We start from the raw sequence: 18,238 nt of genomic DNA, 5'->3' as shown, positions 1-18,238 counted from the left end.
ACGAAACAGATCTCGATGACGAATGCAGTGATTTGGCCCATGTATTCTTCTACCATGACATATATTCTTTGCCATGAGTACGTTTACACTATACTGGATTTAGAAAATGGAGAAACCCAAATGTAAACATGCTATAAGAGCTCAGAATATTATGCCAAAAGGTATATGTTAACAATCTCATATAAATATTGATACACATTGAGTATTGCTTTTGAATTTTTAATGAAGACCATTAATAATTCGCTATCTTTGTAAAAAATCTTTAACATTGCAACAAGCTAGAAATTGACACATTCATAAATGCAGTTCTCTTATAAACTTCGGCGTAAAAAGTTCATACTAATTCAATCAATCAAAAGCAAGTAAAATGCAAAAGTCATTTGCGTTAATAACTTGCACATCCTTACTTTGTCTGGCTTTGTCGTACAGTTTTGAAACCCATTTTTACAGCCGTAAACTTTTGTTGAAAGACATCGAAGATCCCCAAACTACTTTAATGGAATATGGTCAGGTGGCGTTGTACATGGTTATGCGTTACATTAGTCCACGTACCAACACCTTGATTATTATGGAACACTGTCTGCACAACTGTGATGACCATCGTCTCTATCACTCAACAGTTTTGAAATTTTTCCTAAATAATCTGAATTATTCAATGGCAACGCAATTGTATTTCGGCCAACCCGAGGAACGTCCATGGGATTATAATTTGTTTTTGGTGCCGACATGGAAGGAATTTGAGTTGAGTGTTTTAAGTATTTTTAAAAGACTAACAAGATACAAGTGCTTATTTATATGCTAAATCGCGAATTTTTAAAGAAAAAAGGACAAAAAGAATTAAAACGAAGACTAACTGAATTATAATCGTGGATATTTAAAGAATAATATTGTCAGTTATAAAAGCCATTGAGTTTGTAAATTTTCAAAGCGAAAAATTTCAAGGACCAAATGGTTACGATGATAACCGTAAATGTTTTTACCCTTCACCATACTTAGTATGGAGGGTATATTAAGTTAGGCATTCCGTTTGAAACTCATCGAAATAATAATTTTAGACCCGACAAAGTATATATATTCTTGATCAGCGTATAATTCTAAGACGATTTAGCTCTGCCCGTCCGTCTGTTGTAATCACGCTATAGTCAAAACGAATAAAGATGGGAAGCTAAAATTTTGCACAGATCTGTCTTTTGTCTGCAGGCAGATCAAGTTCGAAGACGGGCTATATCGGTCCACAATATCGTATAGCTCCCATATAACGGTACCCCCGATATTCAGTATTTTTCATATTTTTCAATTACATTGTCTGAAATTCTACACAAGGAATCCTTATTACTTTAGAGAGAATTGTATATATAGGTCCACGATATCTTATATCCCCCATATAACGGCACCTCACCATATTCGGTTTTTTAATGATTTTAGCCACATTTTCCAACAGGAAGTTCCTTGTGAGTAATTTATCTCTTAGAAGAGTATTGTCTATATAGCTCCACGAAATCGTATAGCCCCCATATATAGGTACCCTCCGATATTCGGTATTTTGATGATTTTAGCCACATTTTTTAATGGAATTGTCTTAAAATCATTACAACTGGTTTCTTCTGAGTACTTTAGCCCCAAGAAGGTTTGAATTGTCTAAATAGGTCCAAGTTTTAGTATACCGCCCATATAACGGTGCCCACAGATAGTTGGTATTTTGATGATTTTGCGACTTTAGTCACCGGAATTGTTTCAAATTTCGTATATAAAGTTCGGAACAATTACTACAGCTTATGACAGAAATTAATTATGCAGAACCACGTCTTCATATAGTCCCCATATAACAGTTTTCATTTGAGCGGTATTTTCCTATGGATTTTTTTGAAATTTTTCAAGTTTCCTCCAAATGGTGGAGGGTATAAAAAATTCGCCCAGGCCGAACTTAGCTACTTTTTTACTTGTTAAAGTATAATTGTTGATTTCTCTCTCTCCCTCTTTCTTTTCCTCTCTCCCCCCCTCCTTTCAGAGCTCTCCAAGTGAGCATACCGAAAACCTTGCACGACCGTGAGTATTTCTTCTTCATAGTGATCACCTGGTTTTGGCCATATCAGGACTTTTTCGATAATGACATGATGAAAATATTCGAAATTTGTCGCAAAATGAATGTCAAAAATGTTGTCATTATGACTAAGCCCTTAGTCGGAAAGGTCATTAGCTTCTATACATACTCTCTGTATAATGGCGATTATTGCAACACCGAATTGGCAATGAAGGAAATCAATCGTTACGAGAATGGCCGTTTTCAAAATGATTTTCTATTTCCCGATTTTATGAAGAATTTCCATGGCTGTAAATTGACAGTATGTGCACGTATCATACCACCTATGTTGACATTCAATGGTGATCGGAGTAATGAGAGTCATTTGAAGGAAATGCATCGTTTGGCCGGCATCGAGGGAGAAATTTTAAAATTGGTCGCCTCAACGATGGACATCAAATTGGAATATCGTTTTACACAGTCATATTTCAATCCGGGAAGAAATGACAGTTTTACGGGTTGTATAGCGGATGTAAGTAATATTGTATAATATTTTTCGGGGAATGGAAGCATTTTTGCATGGATTTAAAGAATCCATTTGACACAACAGGATTTTAGTACAGAGTTGCATTTTTACTAGTTCCTTTGATGGTTAACTACCTTTCTTGTTTGTGGCATGATTATTTTAATCGTTTCTGTGTTATAATTCATTTCTATTATTTCCCTTCATTTCAGCTCTATGAAAATCGTGCCGATATGGCCATTGGTGGTATGGGAGCCCTAATGCCGAACGGTCATTATTTCAGTGCTTCCTACACTCATCATACGTCGCCATATGTTTTTGTTGTACGTGGAGGACGACCATTCGGACCAATAACAAAATTGTTAAATCCGCTTCAGATGAATGTGTGGCAGGTGATTTTAGCTCAACTATTCATAATAATAATTTTCATTGCTTGGATTGAAAGACGTGGCTGGTGGACTTTACGCAATTTCATTTTGGGATCCCACAACAAATATTCGATACATAATTTATTTGTAACACTCTTGGGTAGTCCGCTACCCAACTATGCTGTGCCTAGGAGGAATTTTGCCCGCTTCATATTAGTTGCCTGGCTTTTGTGGACACTGGAACTGCGTAATTTCTATCAGGGTAAAATGTTTGATACATTGCGACAGGCCAAGCGTCAGCCCACACCCAAAACCATTCATGAACTCATCGATAAGGACTACACCTTGCTTTCGTCAATCTATCGCGACTATTTTCCGCATAATAAAACCATAATAATATCGAATACCGTAGAGCGCCTGCATGTCGTAAATAGCTTGGATATGCCATTCACAACAACCGAAGTGTTAGACTTCATGTCGTACTACAACATGATCAACTGGAAATCCTCCACTCTGACCTATGTGGATGAGGTCATCTATATGTATCACTGCGTTGTTTACTTTCCCAAGCATTCGATTTTATTGCCAAGTTTTAATCGAAAATTAAAGCTTTTATCTGATGCCGGCATTACCTCGTTTGTGGCTCGTCAGTACATTCATCCATATTATCGTAATTTGAAAGGTCAAATCAATACCGGAGAAGTTAAACAAATAACCCATAAACAATTGATTGGATTATACTATATTTATGTTGCCTTGAATGGAGTGGCTGTGATGGTTTTCATATTGGAATTGGGATGGAAGAAAATTGGAACATTGAAGCGAGTAATTCATCGTTTTAATAAAATAAAATGTTAAAAAGATATATATTTTTTTGCTTGGGATTGAAAATAAAAATGAAACAAAAAATAAAAACGTTTTAAATATTCACAACAAATATTGTCATAGAATGCTACAAAGGCCAGTTTTCACATCGTGTTAGTGCCATATGTGAAGTGATTTTTTCACATATTAAAATGAACACTATTGTATGTGGTGTCCGTTGCAATTTTCGAATTTTGAAAAAAGGAAAGTTGTGCTGAATTGTGCTCAATTGTGTCAACTTTTTTTTGAAATTCGAAAAAATTTCTGACATATTCGAAAAAGATTTTTTTTTGAAAAAAAATCTCAGAAATTAGCAATTTTCGAATTTCGAAAAATTTTAAGTTGTGCTGAGTTGTACTCGGTTTGTGCCCATTTGTGCCGTTAATTTTTTTTTTTTTTTTTTCGATATCTCTTACCAATTTCGAAAAAACGACAATTTCGAAAAATGCCGGAATTGCAATTCTCGAATTTCGAAAAATTAAGAGTTGTGCTTGATTTGTGCTAACTTGTGCCGTTTATGTTTTCTCAATACCTTTAACATTTTTCAAAATAAGACAATTTCAAAAAACAGTATTTTTTCAAAAAAATCGCTGTAATTGTTGTAAAAAATTCTAATATCGAGATGCGGTAAACTGTGCTGAGTTGTGTCATTTAGCACAATTTTTCGTCAATGCATTGGAAATTTGTATATCGTGGTATATCGATATCGTAGACCTATATAGACCAGCCCTGCTCAAAACCGTGTTCTAGAACATGAGTCGAAAAAAGAGATAATTTAAGAGAAAATTAAAATACAGTTTTTCGTTATATTTTACGATTGTTTTTAATTTTTTTTTAACATTAATGTTTGCCGAAATAATTTATAATAACAAATGGATAAAAAATATTTGTAAAAATAATGACTTAATAATGTTTTGTTCTTGATTTAAATAAGCAAAGAGAAATTTGACTGGAAAGAGATATTTTTTCTTGAGCACCACTGATATAGAAAATTCTCTACCAGAGAGTAAAGTACTCAGAAAACTAAACATTTGTTTTAGACAAAGTATCGCTACTACAACTTACTATCGACAAAATACTGATGAGATATCGATAAGCTATCTATGGAGAGAAAATATTTATCGCATTCTTTGGATACAAATTGTATTATGCTCTTAGGGCTTATATACACATAATGTTAGAATAATATGTAAATCCGCTTTTTCTAAATTTATGTTAAGCATTTGTATATCATAATACAATTTGTATCCAAAGAATGCGATAAATATTTTCTATCCATAGATAGCTTATCGATTTTGTCGATAGTAAGTTGTTGTAGCGATACTTTGTCTAAAACAAATGTTATGTTTTCGATTTTTGCCTTCAATGAACATTTTCATCTTTCGATTTTGTCGCAAAATATCGTTACTCGAAAGTCGACTTACGACATCGTACAATAAAAGTCGGTCGATAACTCACTGAGATGTCCTCTCTTAACGATAGCAATTCAAAAGTTCATCGATAAATCTTCAATAGATCATTTGTAGTGCGTCGATATGTTAATAGTTGATAGATCATCGATAGCATGACTCAAGCTCACTCACAAGTAGCTCGTCAGCAACTTAACGATATCTCGTCGATAGTTGATATATGTATCTTTTGTAGCTCAGTGATTGCACGATGAAACCTTATCGATAGCTCGTCACTGTGTCATCTAAAGGTCATAAATAGCACATCAATGCGTTGTTTATAACTTATTCGACGATATCTCAACGATAACTCGTAACTGGTTTGTCGACTGCTCATCGATAGCTTAACTATAGCTCGTCAATAAACCACCCACAGTTTGTTATTTGGAAGCTTGTCAATAGCTTCGATTATTAGCTCTTCGATAGGTTGTCATTAGCTTCTCGATATCTTATCGGCAACTATAACTTGTCCAACGATAACTCAGCAATGGAACGATAATAGATTAGCGATACATTATCAATAACTCCTAAATAGTGCATCTGTAGTTCGTAGTTCGTCAATATACCTCCATTCCACACAGATAGTTTTACTATAGCTCGTCCATAACTCACCCACATCTAGTTAATCGGTAGCTCGTCGATATCTTTTCCAAAGCTTCGGTTGCTACTTAATCATCGGTAGGCTATAACTAGTTCAAAGATAGCTCAGCGATGGCACTACAAAATAGACAAATTATATTTCATCGAAACAAAGTCGATAAGCTCGATGTCTCATCGATAATTCTTTGATATTACATCGGCAGTTTAATACCTTATCGATGGCTTATTTATATCAGTGGAAAGTTGACGATGGGTCGATACCTTGTCGCTTATTGATCGCTAACGCTTCGAAAGTTCTTTTATATTATATCGATAACTACATCAATATTTACCTATACCTTTCGTAGGCTCGTCAATATTTGATCGTTAGTTCATTGATGTTATATCGATAGCTCGTCGATAAGATATGTTTAATAGCGGATCGATACCTTAACTATAGCTCTTCAATAACTAATCCGGTATCGACAATTCATTGATAGTTCATCCATTATCCATCCACTCTCAGAACAACGAAAAAATATGTCCCATCCCTAACAAATGAGATCATTTATCGAAAAAATTAATTATGACATTTAAAAAATAAAAATAGAAAAATTTAATGAAATTTTAATTTTTTTTGGGGAGACTGAAAATTATGAATGAAAACTACAATATTGAATGGCGTATGTACATTCAAACGAAAGTAAATTTTGTTTTCTCTCTCATTCGAGGTACGCATTTTGTCCACGAGTTGAAATTTCCACAGAAAACTGCAAACAAAAGAGGCAATATTTTTAAAATTTATTGTATCGACAAAAAAATGTTTGACAAGTGCCTCTCCAGCAGAATTTCAAAATAGAAAAATACAAAAGTATGTTCAAAATGTCAACATTTACGCAAAAAGTTGAAAACGTGAATGAAAATAAAATTAATGATAAGAAAAACAATAATTTCTTCTATTCATATTAGTGAGAATATCATTTGTTTTCATATAAATTCCCATTAAAATCAACAAACAAAATATTTAAAAAATGAAATTATTCTACTATGGATTACGAATCGTGTCGTATGAACGGGTTAATTCGTGCACCTAATTCTGAGGGCGAACAACGTGATTGAAAGTGTAATGAGAACATAGCATTAGATAGTTCGTCTGAAGCCCATCTTAGCTGATTGGTAGTTTATCGATATTTTGTATATGACTGATCTATAGTTCTCCGATATCTCAATATTACCTTATCGATAATTCATTGTTAGCTTAGCAAAAAATGATCAGCTCGTCAACAGATTATCGGCAGCTAGTCGGTTGTCAATCGACCAGATCGATGATTCAGCTCGTTTTTAGTACACCGGTAACTTATTGATATCTCATTGACTACACGATTTTTAGGTCATCGATAGCTCAGCCATAGTTATTTGGTAATTGTTATCTAATCAATAGTGATATAGCTGACTAGTCATCGAATGCTTGTTGATATTTTATCGACAGCTCACCGATAACTAATCAATAGAAGGTCAATATTTTATTGATACTTCTTCATAATCGAATCGATAACTCCTACATAGACGAAAGTCGGATAACTCGTTGAGAGTTTATCGATAGCTTACGGAAACCTATAAATAATGTTTATAACTTTTCCATTTTTTATTGATAGCTTGTCGATTTTTCTTCGATAAATTATAGATAACTCACCGAAAGCTTATGGATAGCTCATCATTAGCTCTTGGACATCGATAGCTAGTTGATTTCAATATTTTCATGGTTTTTACTTCATCGTTACCTCGAGACCTTATCTATAGCTCAGGTATTGCGTACTGATATGCCATATATAGATTATCGATAGTTTACTGCTTATCGATACCACGACGAATGAACCGAAACCTTGCAGATTTCTTGATTATAGCTCGTTGGTCTATAGAATGTCGATACCTTGTTGATAGCACTTGTTACGACAGCTGATAGCACATCCATAGTTTACTCCATGGTAGAAGAATATAGGTAGACGCATCGACACAGCTGTTGCTACAGTGAACTGTCAAACCATGTTTGAAATTGAATATGTTGAATGAAAAATTATTTAAATTTGCAAAAATTGTTGAAAAACGCGGATTATAATAACCTCCGAATGACGTCGTATAAAAAACATATAAAAGTCTACTTTTATTTGAAAAACCTTTACAATTTTTTTAACATATTAATGCTTCCTAGCGTTGATGCATCTACCTGTATTCTTCTGCCATGGTTTACTCCTAATTCAGCGATAGCTTATTCTTGGCGAATCGATGAATCGAAGTGTTTTAATCAAATGCATAGAATTCATCTAATACCCACATATGCAACCTTCTATCTATTCGAGTCCCCTTCTTTCCAAAAAAAAACAATTTAATTTCTTAGTTAATATTTCTATTTTTCACATTTAACAACTACTTAATACAAACATTCGGCCACTTCGATGTCAGTTCTTTAACCTAAAATAGCACCCCCTCCACCAATGAGACCAGCTCCACCAAATGCACCAATACCGCCACTGGAATAATGAACCTTATAACGGCCACCACCAAAACCTCCACCAAGGCCATGTCCAAAACCACCAAATCCACCGAATCCACGACCTTTCAATGTATATGTCTCATGATAACGTTTGAAGCCGCCACCAAAACCAGCTCCACCAAATGCACCGCCAACACCAATGGGAGCCGCAACTACAGGGTATGTCTGGACAATAGGCACGGGAACTTGTTGCACTAACGTGGGATAATACGTTCCGTAAGCACTGGGACCAAAACCCGATGAAGCTGATGAGGCTGATGCAGTGGCCGTTGCTACACCACCACCACCCGCAGTAGCTGTGGCCACCGCACTGCTGCTACTGGCACCACCGCCATCCAATATTGGTGTTGACCACGAGGTATGTATTTGCAACAGAAGCAATAGTGGGGCAAAGTTTCGTAATCCCTTCATGTTCTGCTCCGTAATTTTTTCTCGTTGTAATCCAAAGCGTTTTCACTCTTCCTCTAATCGAATGGAATTTAACTGAATGTCTTCAATTGCCATAGGCTTCCATATATATTTATTCTGCAGTACTTAAATTTTCAATTATTTACACAATAGTTTAGCATAGAAGTTCCAACAAAAACTACATAATGCTATTGAGAATATTTGGAAGTATAAACTTGGCATTGGGGATTTTTTCGGCAGAAGAAAACAAAAACAGATGATAACTGTGGACGACACACATTACGCTGGTTTAGCAACAGTTCGTTGCCGAGGTGTCTTTCTCTCGTTAGATCGAAATCAATGTTCTGTGATTGAATTGTGCGCGATGTGAGCGCTGAAACGTTTTAACAGTTTTCTATTTTCGGGGTGATTCACAAGAAGCAACCTTTTCATGGCTAGACCAGCCAACTAGCGGAACAAGTAACCGGCATTTGTTTTTCTTTTGTTTATTAGGTGTTAATTTCTTAAATCGATGCAAATCGGACAGTGGTTTTGGGTAAATTCGAAAATACACCTCATACTATTTTTACGCTGCAAAAATACTTTAATAAGCAGTTCATTTGCTAAACCAAAACCAAAAGTTAGGTTTCTCTGACTTAATTTTCACTTTCAAGATATGAATTTTAAGAACATTTTTTGAATTTTTTTAACTACATCTTTTTTTAAAGGCGCAAATTAAGTTTTAATCAGAAAACATATTCTGCGAGCACATGATATAAATATAATTCTATAAACATTTAAGAACATTTTTCGTAAGTTAATAAGTTTCTTTACCCCCATTGGATGTCAGAGTTAGATATAAAATGACTTTTTCTCATTTATGTCTCGTATCTTTGATACCATACTATTAAAATCGAACATTTATACCTCAGTTTATGCGAAATCATAAATTCCGTAATCATCTCTGGTTTCTGATTGAGAAAATATTTAGATACAGCAGATTGTGTAGAATCGCTGACTTGTTTCGCAAGTTATGGCACGGATGTCAATTTCGCTTTTTATGAGCTTCATGGATATTCAAAAATGGTCCGATCTCTACCATCTTTATAACAGATCTAGTGTTGATAAAAATATAATGATGTGCCAAGTCTGAATGAGCGTTTTATGAGCTTCATGAATATTCAAAATTTTGACTCTTTGTTGGGAAGGTACCAGGAGGTGTGGACCAATATATTCCATATTCGCATCATACCTTAAGTTATCAAAAATTTTGTGATTTGGAGACAATCGGACTCTTAACTCATATTTTATAAGAGTTATAATTATTAAAAATTTGATGGAGTGGACCGATATTATCTTTTTCACACTTGACCTAGCACTGGTGCAAATATTAGGATTAGCAAAGTTGTAGCATAATCGCAGTAAAATATTTTTTGAACATTTCGATGTACGATCACCATAAAGAGTGGACCTATATTGCCAATCTCCGAAGTTGATCCAAGTTTGACAATAATAATACGATGTACCAAGTTTGTATCAAATCGGATAGTCCCTTCGAGAGTTATCGTGCGCACCAGCCAGACAGACGGACATCGCTAAATCCACAACAAATCTCTTGAAACGGATTTGGTCCAAAAAGACCTAGGGTCTAAAACCTTTATTTCGATGAGGCACGTTTTGACCGTCTCAAATGCTTTATACCCTCTCTAGCCATATGGCTGAGTAAACAGGAGCTCTGTTTGGCCGGGCCGAACTTTTAACGCCCTCCACCACTTGGGAAAAACTTGCAAAAAGTAAAAAAATTACTGCTGAAATATGCCGCAACACTTTTAAAAATTCTTAATATAAGGTGTCACACTTAAATATGGGGCTATACGAAAACGTGGACCTTTGTAGCCAATTATCTGCCAGAAAGGGTACTGCAATTTATGAACTCCAAAGACCAGTTTGAAGATAACTATGTTGGAAAATGTAGCTAAAATTATCAAGATACTGAATATGGGTTGGTATGTTATGTGGGAGCTATTCGAAGATATGGATATGTACAGGGTGAGATAAAAAGTCAAACGCCATAGTTTTTACATTTTTTTTTAAATTTTATTGAATAAAAGCAAAAACTGTATAAAATAGCATCAATTATACCCTACAACACTATGTGTTGGGGGTATTATAAGTTTGATTGGGCCAACATTTATCTAACACCTCGAAATATTGGTTTCCCATATAGGAAAGTATATATGGATCTTCCTAGTTCGCCGAGCTGAGTCGATCTAGCTATGTATGTCCGTCCGTCCGTCTGTCCATGTTAATTTGTAATCACTCTACAGGTCGCAATTATGGCCCGATCTTCACGAAATTTAGAATGGAGGTGGGGATTGGGTCAGAATAGAACCCTATTTCTTTTGGAGATGATCGCCAAATGTTTAGGGGTTGAAATGGACCAAATACTGAAAAAATGTCGAATTTTGCAGTAGCTATACAGGTCGCAATTATAGACCAATCGACGCGGAATTTCGCATGTAGCTAGAGTTTAGGCCTACCAATTTGGGTGGTCATCGGATAATATTTAGCGGGTAAAATAGACCATATATTTTGTATTGAAAAAATTCAAAATTTTTCATTAAACCGTGAATATTTTAAATCCTGGCGAAATCACGAAGCCATGACAAGGTTACTTCTGATCTTTACATTGATGTTAACATCCAACAAAACGAATATATAGCAAAATATGTGCTATATATATGTCTATCAAAGAAGATATGCTTGAAAAATCTCTTATATGTCGAGAACGCCTGAACTGATTTCGACAGTTCTCATTAATTCAGAATAGCCTCTTGGCAGGAAAGAAAAAGCGTCTAAAAAATCGCATAAAAATATCTCTAAAGATGAAAATATTGATTTTGTAAAATTTTCTCATATTTTTTCAATTTTGTCATATTTTTGGCATATTTTCATTTTGAATTAAACATTTGCTAATATTTCTACAGCTAAAAAACTAAGTAGTTAGGATATCAGGATATCATATACAGATCGCATTTATGGTCCGATCATTACGAAATTTAGCATGGAGATAAGATGAGGGTCAGAATAGATGCCTACTCTTTTTGGAGATGATCGCCATATATTTAGGGGTTGAAATGGACCAAAAAAACTGCAAAATTGTCAGCAGGTCTTAATTATCACCCGATCCTCACGCACATTTGAATGGGGGTTACCGAACATTACAAAAGCCAAGCAGTTTTGGATGGCCATCCAAAAATATTCAATTTGTGAAAGAGTTTGCCAACTTTTGTAGACAAAATACGAAAATGTCCATTCCAGTGACTTTTTGGAGAATTCACAAATACAGAAAAGACGCACTTCTGACTGTTTCGTTAACGCTGATTTCGTTGAAGAATATAGTCAAATGTCTGTATCTCATATAGATGCGTTTCAGTCAGAAGACCATTTACGTGCAACATCTTCCAATAAATTGGAAATGAGCAAATTAGTTGAAGTTGCTATTGTTCGAAAATTAGAGAACGAAACCTGATGGTTTTCTTTTATAATTTGTCACAATATCTTGTGGAATACTTTCGAGTATCTCGCCTATATAAACTGTATCGTTTATTATAGTGTTGTAGGGTATTCAATGGTCGGCCCCGCTCGACTGTAGCCTTTGCTTACTTGTTTTAGAATAAGTTTAGATTTGTTCGGCCAATGAAACCGTCACACGCTGCCCGAATGTTGTTCTGCGGTATTTTGGCCCCTTTCCTGAGAAGCGCTTGCACTTTTTCAATGGCTTTACCCCGAGCTTATTTTTCAATATTTACCGAATGGAATATTGCGATATATTCAGCTCAAAAGCCATTTTTCAGTCACTGCGACGCGAGTTTCGATCAAGTCGCTTCTTTACTGTTCGAACCATTTCTGTTGATGTTGCTGTTTTCTTCCGTCCTTTTCCTCGACGTCGGGCTACGCTACCAGTATCACGGTAAATGCTAGAGTGCTCTAACGATAGTGACTTGTAGTTTTGCAGCCAAATATAAAGAAATCATTTCTGTTATGTGTGCATTTGCTCGGCATACGATTAGGCCATCCGACTGTCACAGAGACTCCCAGGGCTAGGGATCTCAACCCGCCAATCGAATCCAACACACTAACATTGAAAGGGGACTTTACTACAATTGCTCTACTCTACGATATACAAAATAGGAGTCATCATACAGTCTATCACGCTTGAATTCCATCATAACTTTTTTTCTGGAAAATTCTCACCAAAATCCTTTTTTTTTTGTAAGCTGTCTGTCCTTAATCACACGAATAAAGAATAAAGATAGGGCGCATACCAGTCTTTTGTACGCAGGAAGGTTGAGTTCGAAGATGGGCTATATTCCATCATAACTTTTTTTCTGGAAAATTCTCACCAAAATCCTTTTTTTTTTGTAAGCTGTCTGTCCTTAATCACACGAATAAAGAATAAAGATAGGGCGCATACCAGTCTTTTGTACGCAGGAAGGTTGAGTTCGAAGATGGGCTATATCGGTCCCCGATATCGTGTATCCCCCGTATAACGGTACCCCCGATATTCGGTGTTCTGATGATTGTAAATGTAGATGATTCAAAGAAATTGTCTGAAAATCCACAAAAGGAGTTCCTTCTGAGTACTTTACCACCTGGAAGAGTATTGTCTATATAGGTCCCCGGTATCGTATATCCCCCATATAACGGCATCTCCCTCTAATCGGCATTTTGATGACTTAAACTAAATTTTTCAAGGGAATTGTCTAAAAATTCATACTAGAAAGAGCATTGTCTATATAGGTCCACGATATGGTATATCCCCCATATAACGGTACCTCCCGACATTCGGTATTTCGATGATTTTAGTCACATTTTTAAATGGCATTGTCTAAAATTCAACGCAAGGATTTCTCTATGAGTACTTTACCCCCTGAAAGAGAATTTCTTATAGAAGTCCACGATATCGTATAGCCCCCATACAAGGGTGCCCCCCGATATTCAGTATTTTGAGGGTTTTAGCCACATTTTTCAATAAAATAGTCTGAAAATCCCTTTAAGTACTTTATCACCTGGATGAGAATTATCTATGCTTTAGTATAGCATCCATATAACGCTACCCCAAGATATTCGGATACTTTACCCCCTGGAAGAGAATTGTCTATATACATTACAGACATTTTTCAACGGAATTGTTTGGAAAAAATGCACAAATAAATTTGAAGCTTCATTGTGTATCACATTGTAATTTATTGTTTATTAGTTTCAAATATTCATTTTCGATTTAAAACTTATTTTCCATATGCGCTGGCTTTGGCAAATGTTGCTCCACCATAACTGGAAGCTGAAGCACTTGCACCAACACCTCCACCACCATAGCCGCCTCCACCATAGCCTCCACCGCCATAACCACCATAACCGCCACCAACGTGGCCACCTCCATTCCAGCCTCCGCCGCCGTAACCACCTCCATTCCAACCGCCGCCGTAACCACCTCCATTCCAACCGCCGCCATGGCCACCGTAACCACTACCGCCCCAACCACCGCCGCCATAACCTCCGCCACCATAGCCTCCACCACCGTAGCCGCCTCCACCATAGCCGCCGCCACCACCACCACTAATGTAGTGCACATGAACTGGTACACAATAACCGGAACTGTGGCAATTACTGTTGGAGGAGGTGGTGGTGGTGGAGGCGGAGGCGGAGGCGGAGGCGGTGGTGGGGCAATGGGTTGCACTAGCCCAATTACAAGACCTCCCAAACCCCCAAAATGTCGGGCACGACGTACTCCGGAAAAGTCTTCTTTCACCTCGGCGGCATCAGGTTCCGAAGTAATGGCCGCTGCCAAAGACTCCTGACCGACTTCTTTCGTTGTCTCCTCACTGGGTCTGGCCCCAGCACCGAGTGCCATCACCATCAGTAAAATAAATTTTACTGATAGCATTTTTTTCCAATGATCGATGTTTCGTTTTCAATGACTTCTTGGGCCTTCGTAAAGATTTATGCTTAGAATGCAGTTTTGTTCCAGCTATTTATATACCATCGGAAATTCTGTATATTTTTCTGCAGGAAATCATTTAGAATGTTAATAAATATTGAGAGTATTTTTGAAATATTAATTTAGAAAATTAACACCTCTCTGTTTTTTTGAGGAGAAGGGAGTGAAAATGTTAAGCTTCATGATTTTGCTGTCGCTTTGAATGATGATGGAATGCTACTAAATGTCACTGTTACTGTTTAATTTTACTTAAATCTGGTTTGGCTAATATATTTTAATTTAATTATTATGTTTTGCAAATTTGCATGTATAGCTTTAAAATCATTTAAACATTTAGTTATTATCCAAGATATCCACATACCGGAAGCTTAAAAAATATAGAACTCGACAATGGATAAACCGATTTCTTGTATATAAACGTCGGATTTTACGTACATTTGCAAGGGACAAGACAATTGAGCTCATGTATTATTTTTCAATATTATAAATTTTGTGCAGAAATTTAAAAGACAAAGAAGTTTTCCAATAAAAAAATTAAACCCGTTATAAACTCTGTTTAAATCTCAAAATTAGCGAATACATCCGTTATATTGGAGTCTATACGAAGACTTTTGTCATAAACCATTACAAAATCGGGCCTACACAGACAATTTTCTGTCACAGGCTGTAGTATATATAGGAACTTCAAATATGAAATTTCAAACAATTTCGTGAATACTGTACCTAAAATCGTCTAAATACCGAATATAGTTAGGTACTGATATATGGGGTCTATACAAAGCCCTGGACCTGCATAGACAATTTTTTGTCATAGACTGTAATTTCCATTGGGACCTAGATAGGAAACTAAAATTTTGCACCGATCTGTCTTTTATCTGCTGGCAGGTCAAGTTCGAAGAGGGGCTATATTCTTCCACGATATCGTATAGACACCCCCCACCCCCATACAACAGTACCCCCCATATTCGGCATTTTGATGATTTTAACACATTTTTCAATGGAATTTTCTGAAAATCCACACAAAGATGTCCTTCAGAGTATTTTAGCCCCTGGAGGAGAAATAGGTCCACGATATCTTCTAATCCCACATATAACTCTACCTCCCAACATTCGGTATTTTGATAATTTTAGTCACACTTTTAAATGACATTGTCTGAAAATCCACACAAAGAGGTCCTCCTGAGTATTTTAGCCGCTGAAGGTGAAATAGGTCCACGATATCATATAACCTCCATATAAATTACCTCCCGACATTCGTTTTTTTTTTTTTATGATTTTATTCACATTTTTTAAATGACATTATTTAAAATTCTACACAGGGAGTTCTCTGTGAGTACTTTACCCCATGAAAGAGAATTTCCTATATAGGTTCACGATATCGTATAGCCCTCATACAATGGTGCCCCGATAATCGGTATTTTGATGATTTTAGCCACATTTTTTCAATAGAATAGTCGGAAAATCCCTTTAAATACTTTACCCCCTGGAAGATAATTGTCTATGTTTTAGTATAGCATCCATATAATGCTACCCCGAGATATTCGGTATATCCAGGATTTTCGCGACATTATTCAGGTTATGCAGGTCCACGTCTTAGTATAGCACCCATACAACCTCTATTTATCCGGTATTTGGATGATATTAGCGACATTGCTCAACGGAATTGTTTCAACTTTCGTAATTGTAGTTCGGAATCGATACTACAGCCTATGATAAAAAAATAATTATACGTTTTCGTATATCCCTCATATAACGGTTTTAATTTAAGTTGTATTTTTCGACGGATTTTTTTTTTTTTTTGAAATTATTTAAGATCCTTCGATCCGGCCGAATAAGTACTTTACCCCCTGGAAGAGAATTGTCTATGTTTGAGCATAGCATCCATATAATGCCACCCTGAGATATTCGGTATATCCAGGATTTTTGCGACATTATTCACCGGAATTACGTCAGATTTCGTATTTGAAGTTCGTTATGGGTACTAAAATCTATGAAGTAAAATTGTTTATGCAGGTCCACGTATTAGTATAGCCCCCATAGAACCTCTATTTATCCGGTATTTTGATGATATTAGCGACATTACTCAACGGAATTTTTTCAACTTTCGTAATTGTAGTTCGGAATCGATACTACAACCTGTGATAAAAAATACTTATACGTCTTCGTAAATCCCTCATATAACGGTTTTAATTTAAGTTGTATTTTTCGAACGATTTTTTTTTAAATTATTTAAGATCCTTCGATCCGGCCGAATTTGCTGGTTTTTTACTTGTTGAAACTCTCTTTGTACAGGTGTCACCGAATTTCAATTCATTTTATGAATTTTGTTTTAGTATGTCTTTCAAATGTCTGGCTTTTTATTACTAGGTCATTAAAATTAAGATTTCTTCTATTCTTTTAAATAAATCTTATTCAATTGTTTCTAAGTTATAATTTCATCCACATGTTATTGACATGACCATGCATGTTTTGTGGAAATCAATCATATTCTTTTGGGTTTTTTCAAGAATGTATAAAATAATGTGTTGAAATAAATAAACTTGATATTGAGAGGGGATTTCATTCATTCAATCGACTTGGGATGACGTCAAAACTTGTTTCATCTACCACAGCACAAAACTCAAGTTCAAGGCTTAATTAACAACTACAATTGCTGTTGAGTAATTGATCTCAATAACAACATAATTACACCGATTCCAAACCAATATTTATTTATTTATTTATTTATTTTTTTTTTTTTTGACAAATAGTAAATCAAAGCTTCAGTTAAAATTCAAAGCAATATCTTTAATTGAATTTGAAATCGTATATTATTGTGACACATAGATATCTTCTTTTTCAATTGTCGTTTGGAATGTGAAATCCAATGGGAAACAGTGTACCAAGTCATCATCATTATTATTATCTGTAAAGAATTATTATTATTTATTTTTTTTTTTTGATTTCTTCTTTGTCAAATTTCCGCTCCATGTCATTTATAGAAATAAAATCAAAGAAACTTCTCTAAACATAATTCTTAATATTCAACTCCACTACCCCAAGAAAATAATAATAAATACTCCCCCCACAATACACAAATAGTTTAGTTTGTTGATTAATTTTGGGCGAATAATATGTTTCGAAACCTTTTGAAATTACGTCTTACAGCCGTTGGCATATTAGCAGGATTGCTAATAATTTGCTGTAATTTAGCCATCATTCGAGCGGAAGAGGAAATAGCAGCCACAAATGTAGCCGCTTTGACACCGGAAGCATTGGCGGAGGAAGTGCAAGGACATGAAAATACTTCGGAGCGTAAAGTGAGGCAATTTGGTTATTACCCACCGCCGCCACCACCACCGCCATTTGGTAGACCATTTGGCCCATATTATCCACCACCACCACCTCCGCCACCATATTTTGGATATGGCGGTGGTTTCGGCAGGACCCGTGTAATAACACGTACCCGTACACGTTATGTCAATCGTTATGGAGGATTTGGCGGTTTCTATGGTTAA

General features: G+C 35.7%; 4 protein-coding genes across 4 annotated transcripts; 2 read left to right on the top strand and 2 right to left on the bottom strand.

Annotated features, from left to right (window-relative positions):
* The first annotated feature begins 2,021 nt into the window (after positions 1-2,021).
* LOC131803422 (uncharacterized) lies at positions 2,022-3,819 on the top strand. The gene is made up of 2 exons (XM_059124715.1): positions 2,022-2,552; positions 2,756-3,819. Exons 1-2 carry the CDS (start codon positions 2,112-2,114, stop codon positions 3,767-3,769), a joined length of 1,455 nt encoding a protein of 484 aa, XP_058980698.1. The 5' UTR covers positions 2,022-2,111; the 3' UTR covers positions 3,770-3,819.
* A 4,447-nt stretch (positions 3,820-8,266) lies between these two features.
* LOC131804443 (keratin, type II cytoskeletal 2 epidermal-like) lies at positions 8,267-8,764 on the bottom strand. Its single transcript, XM_059127319.1, has one exon. It carries the CDS (start codon positions 8,762-8,764, stop codon positions 8,267-8,269), a length of 498 nt encoding a protein of 165 aa, XP_058983302.1.
* A 5,213-nt stretch (positions 8,765-13,977) lies between these two features.
* On the bottom strand, positions 13,978-14,562 carry LOC101893065 (ctenidin-1-like; the record flags this gene model as incomplete). The annotated part of the gene is made up of 1 exon (XM_059127315.1): positions 13,978-14,562. A coding segment is annotated over one exon (531 nt), but the record flags the coding sequence as incomplete, so codon positions are not given.
* Positions 14,563-17,854: 3,292 nt separating this feature from the next.
* On the top strand, positions 17,855-18,238 carry LOC131804442 (formin-A-like). Its single transcript, XM_059127313.1, has one exon. It carries the CDS (start codon positions 17,855-17,857, stop codon positions 18,236-18,238), a length of 384 nt encoding a protein of 127 aa, XP_058983296.1.

Source organism: Musca domestica, unplaced genomic scaffold (assembly GCF_030504385.1).
Source record: "Musca domestica strain aabys unplaced genomic scaffold, Musca_domestica.polishedcontigs.V.1.1 10, whole genome shotgun sequence".
Lineage (NCBI taxonomy): Eukaryota > Metazoa > Arthropoda > Insecta > Diptera > Muscidae > Musca > Musca domestica.
The sequence above is the reverse complement of the archived record's forward strand: the minus strand, read 5'-3'. Positions and strand labels throughout refer to the sequence as shown.

Excerpts from the sequence above, each read along its gene's own strand:
- LOC131804442 (XM_059127313.1), top strand. The coding sequence starts at position 17,855 with ATGTTTCGAAACCTTTTGAAATTACGTCTTACAGCCGTTGGCATATTA.
- LOC131803422 (XM_059124715.1), top strand. The coding sequence starts at position 2,112 with ATGATGAAAATATTCGAAATTTGTCGCAAAATGAATGTCAAAAATGTT. Across the intron at positions 2,553-2,755 it reads TTACGGGTTGTATAGCGGAT|CTCTATGAAAATCGTGCCGA; the intron begins GTAAGTAATATT and ends CCTTCATTTCAG.
- LOC131804443 (XM_059127319.1), bottom strand. The coding sequence starts at position 8,764 with ATGAAGGGATTACGAAACTTTGCCCCACTATTGCTTCTGTTGCAAATA.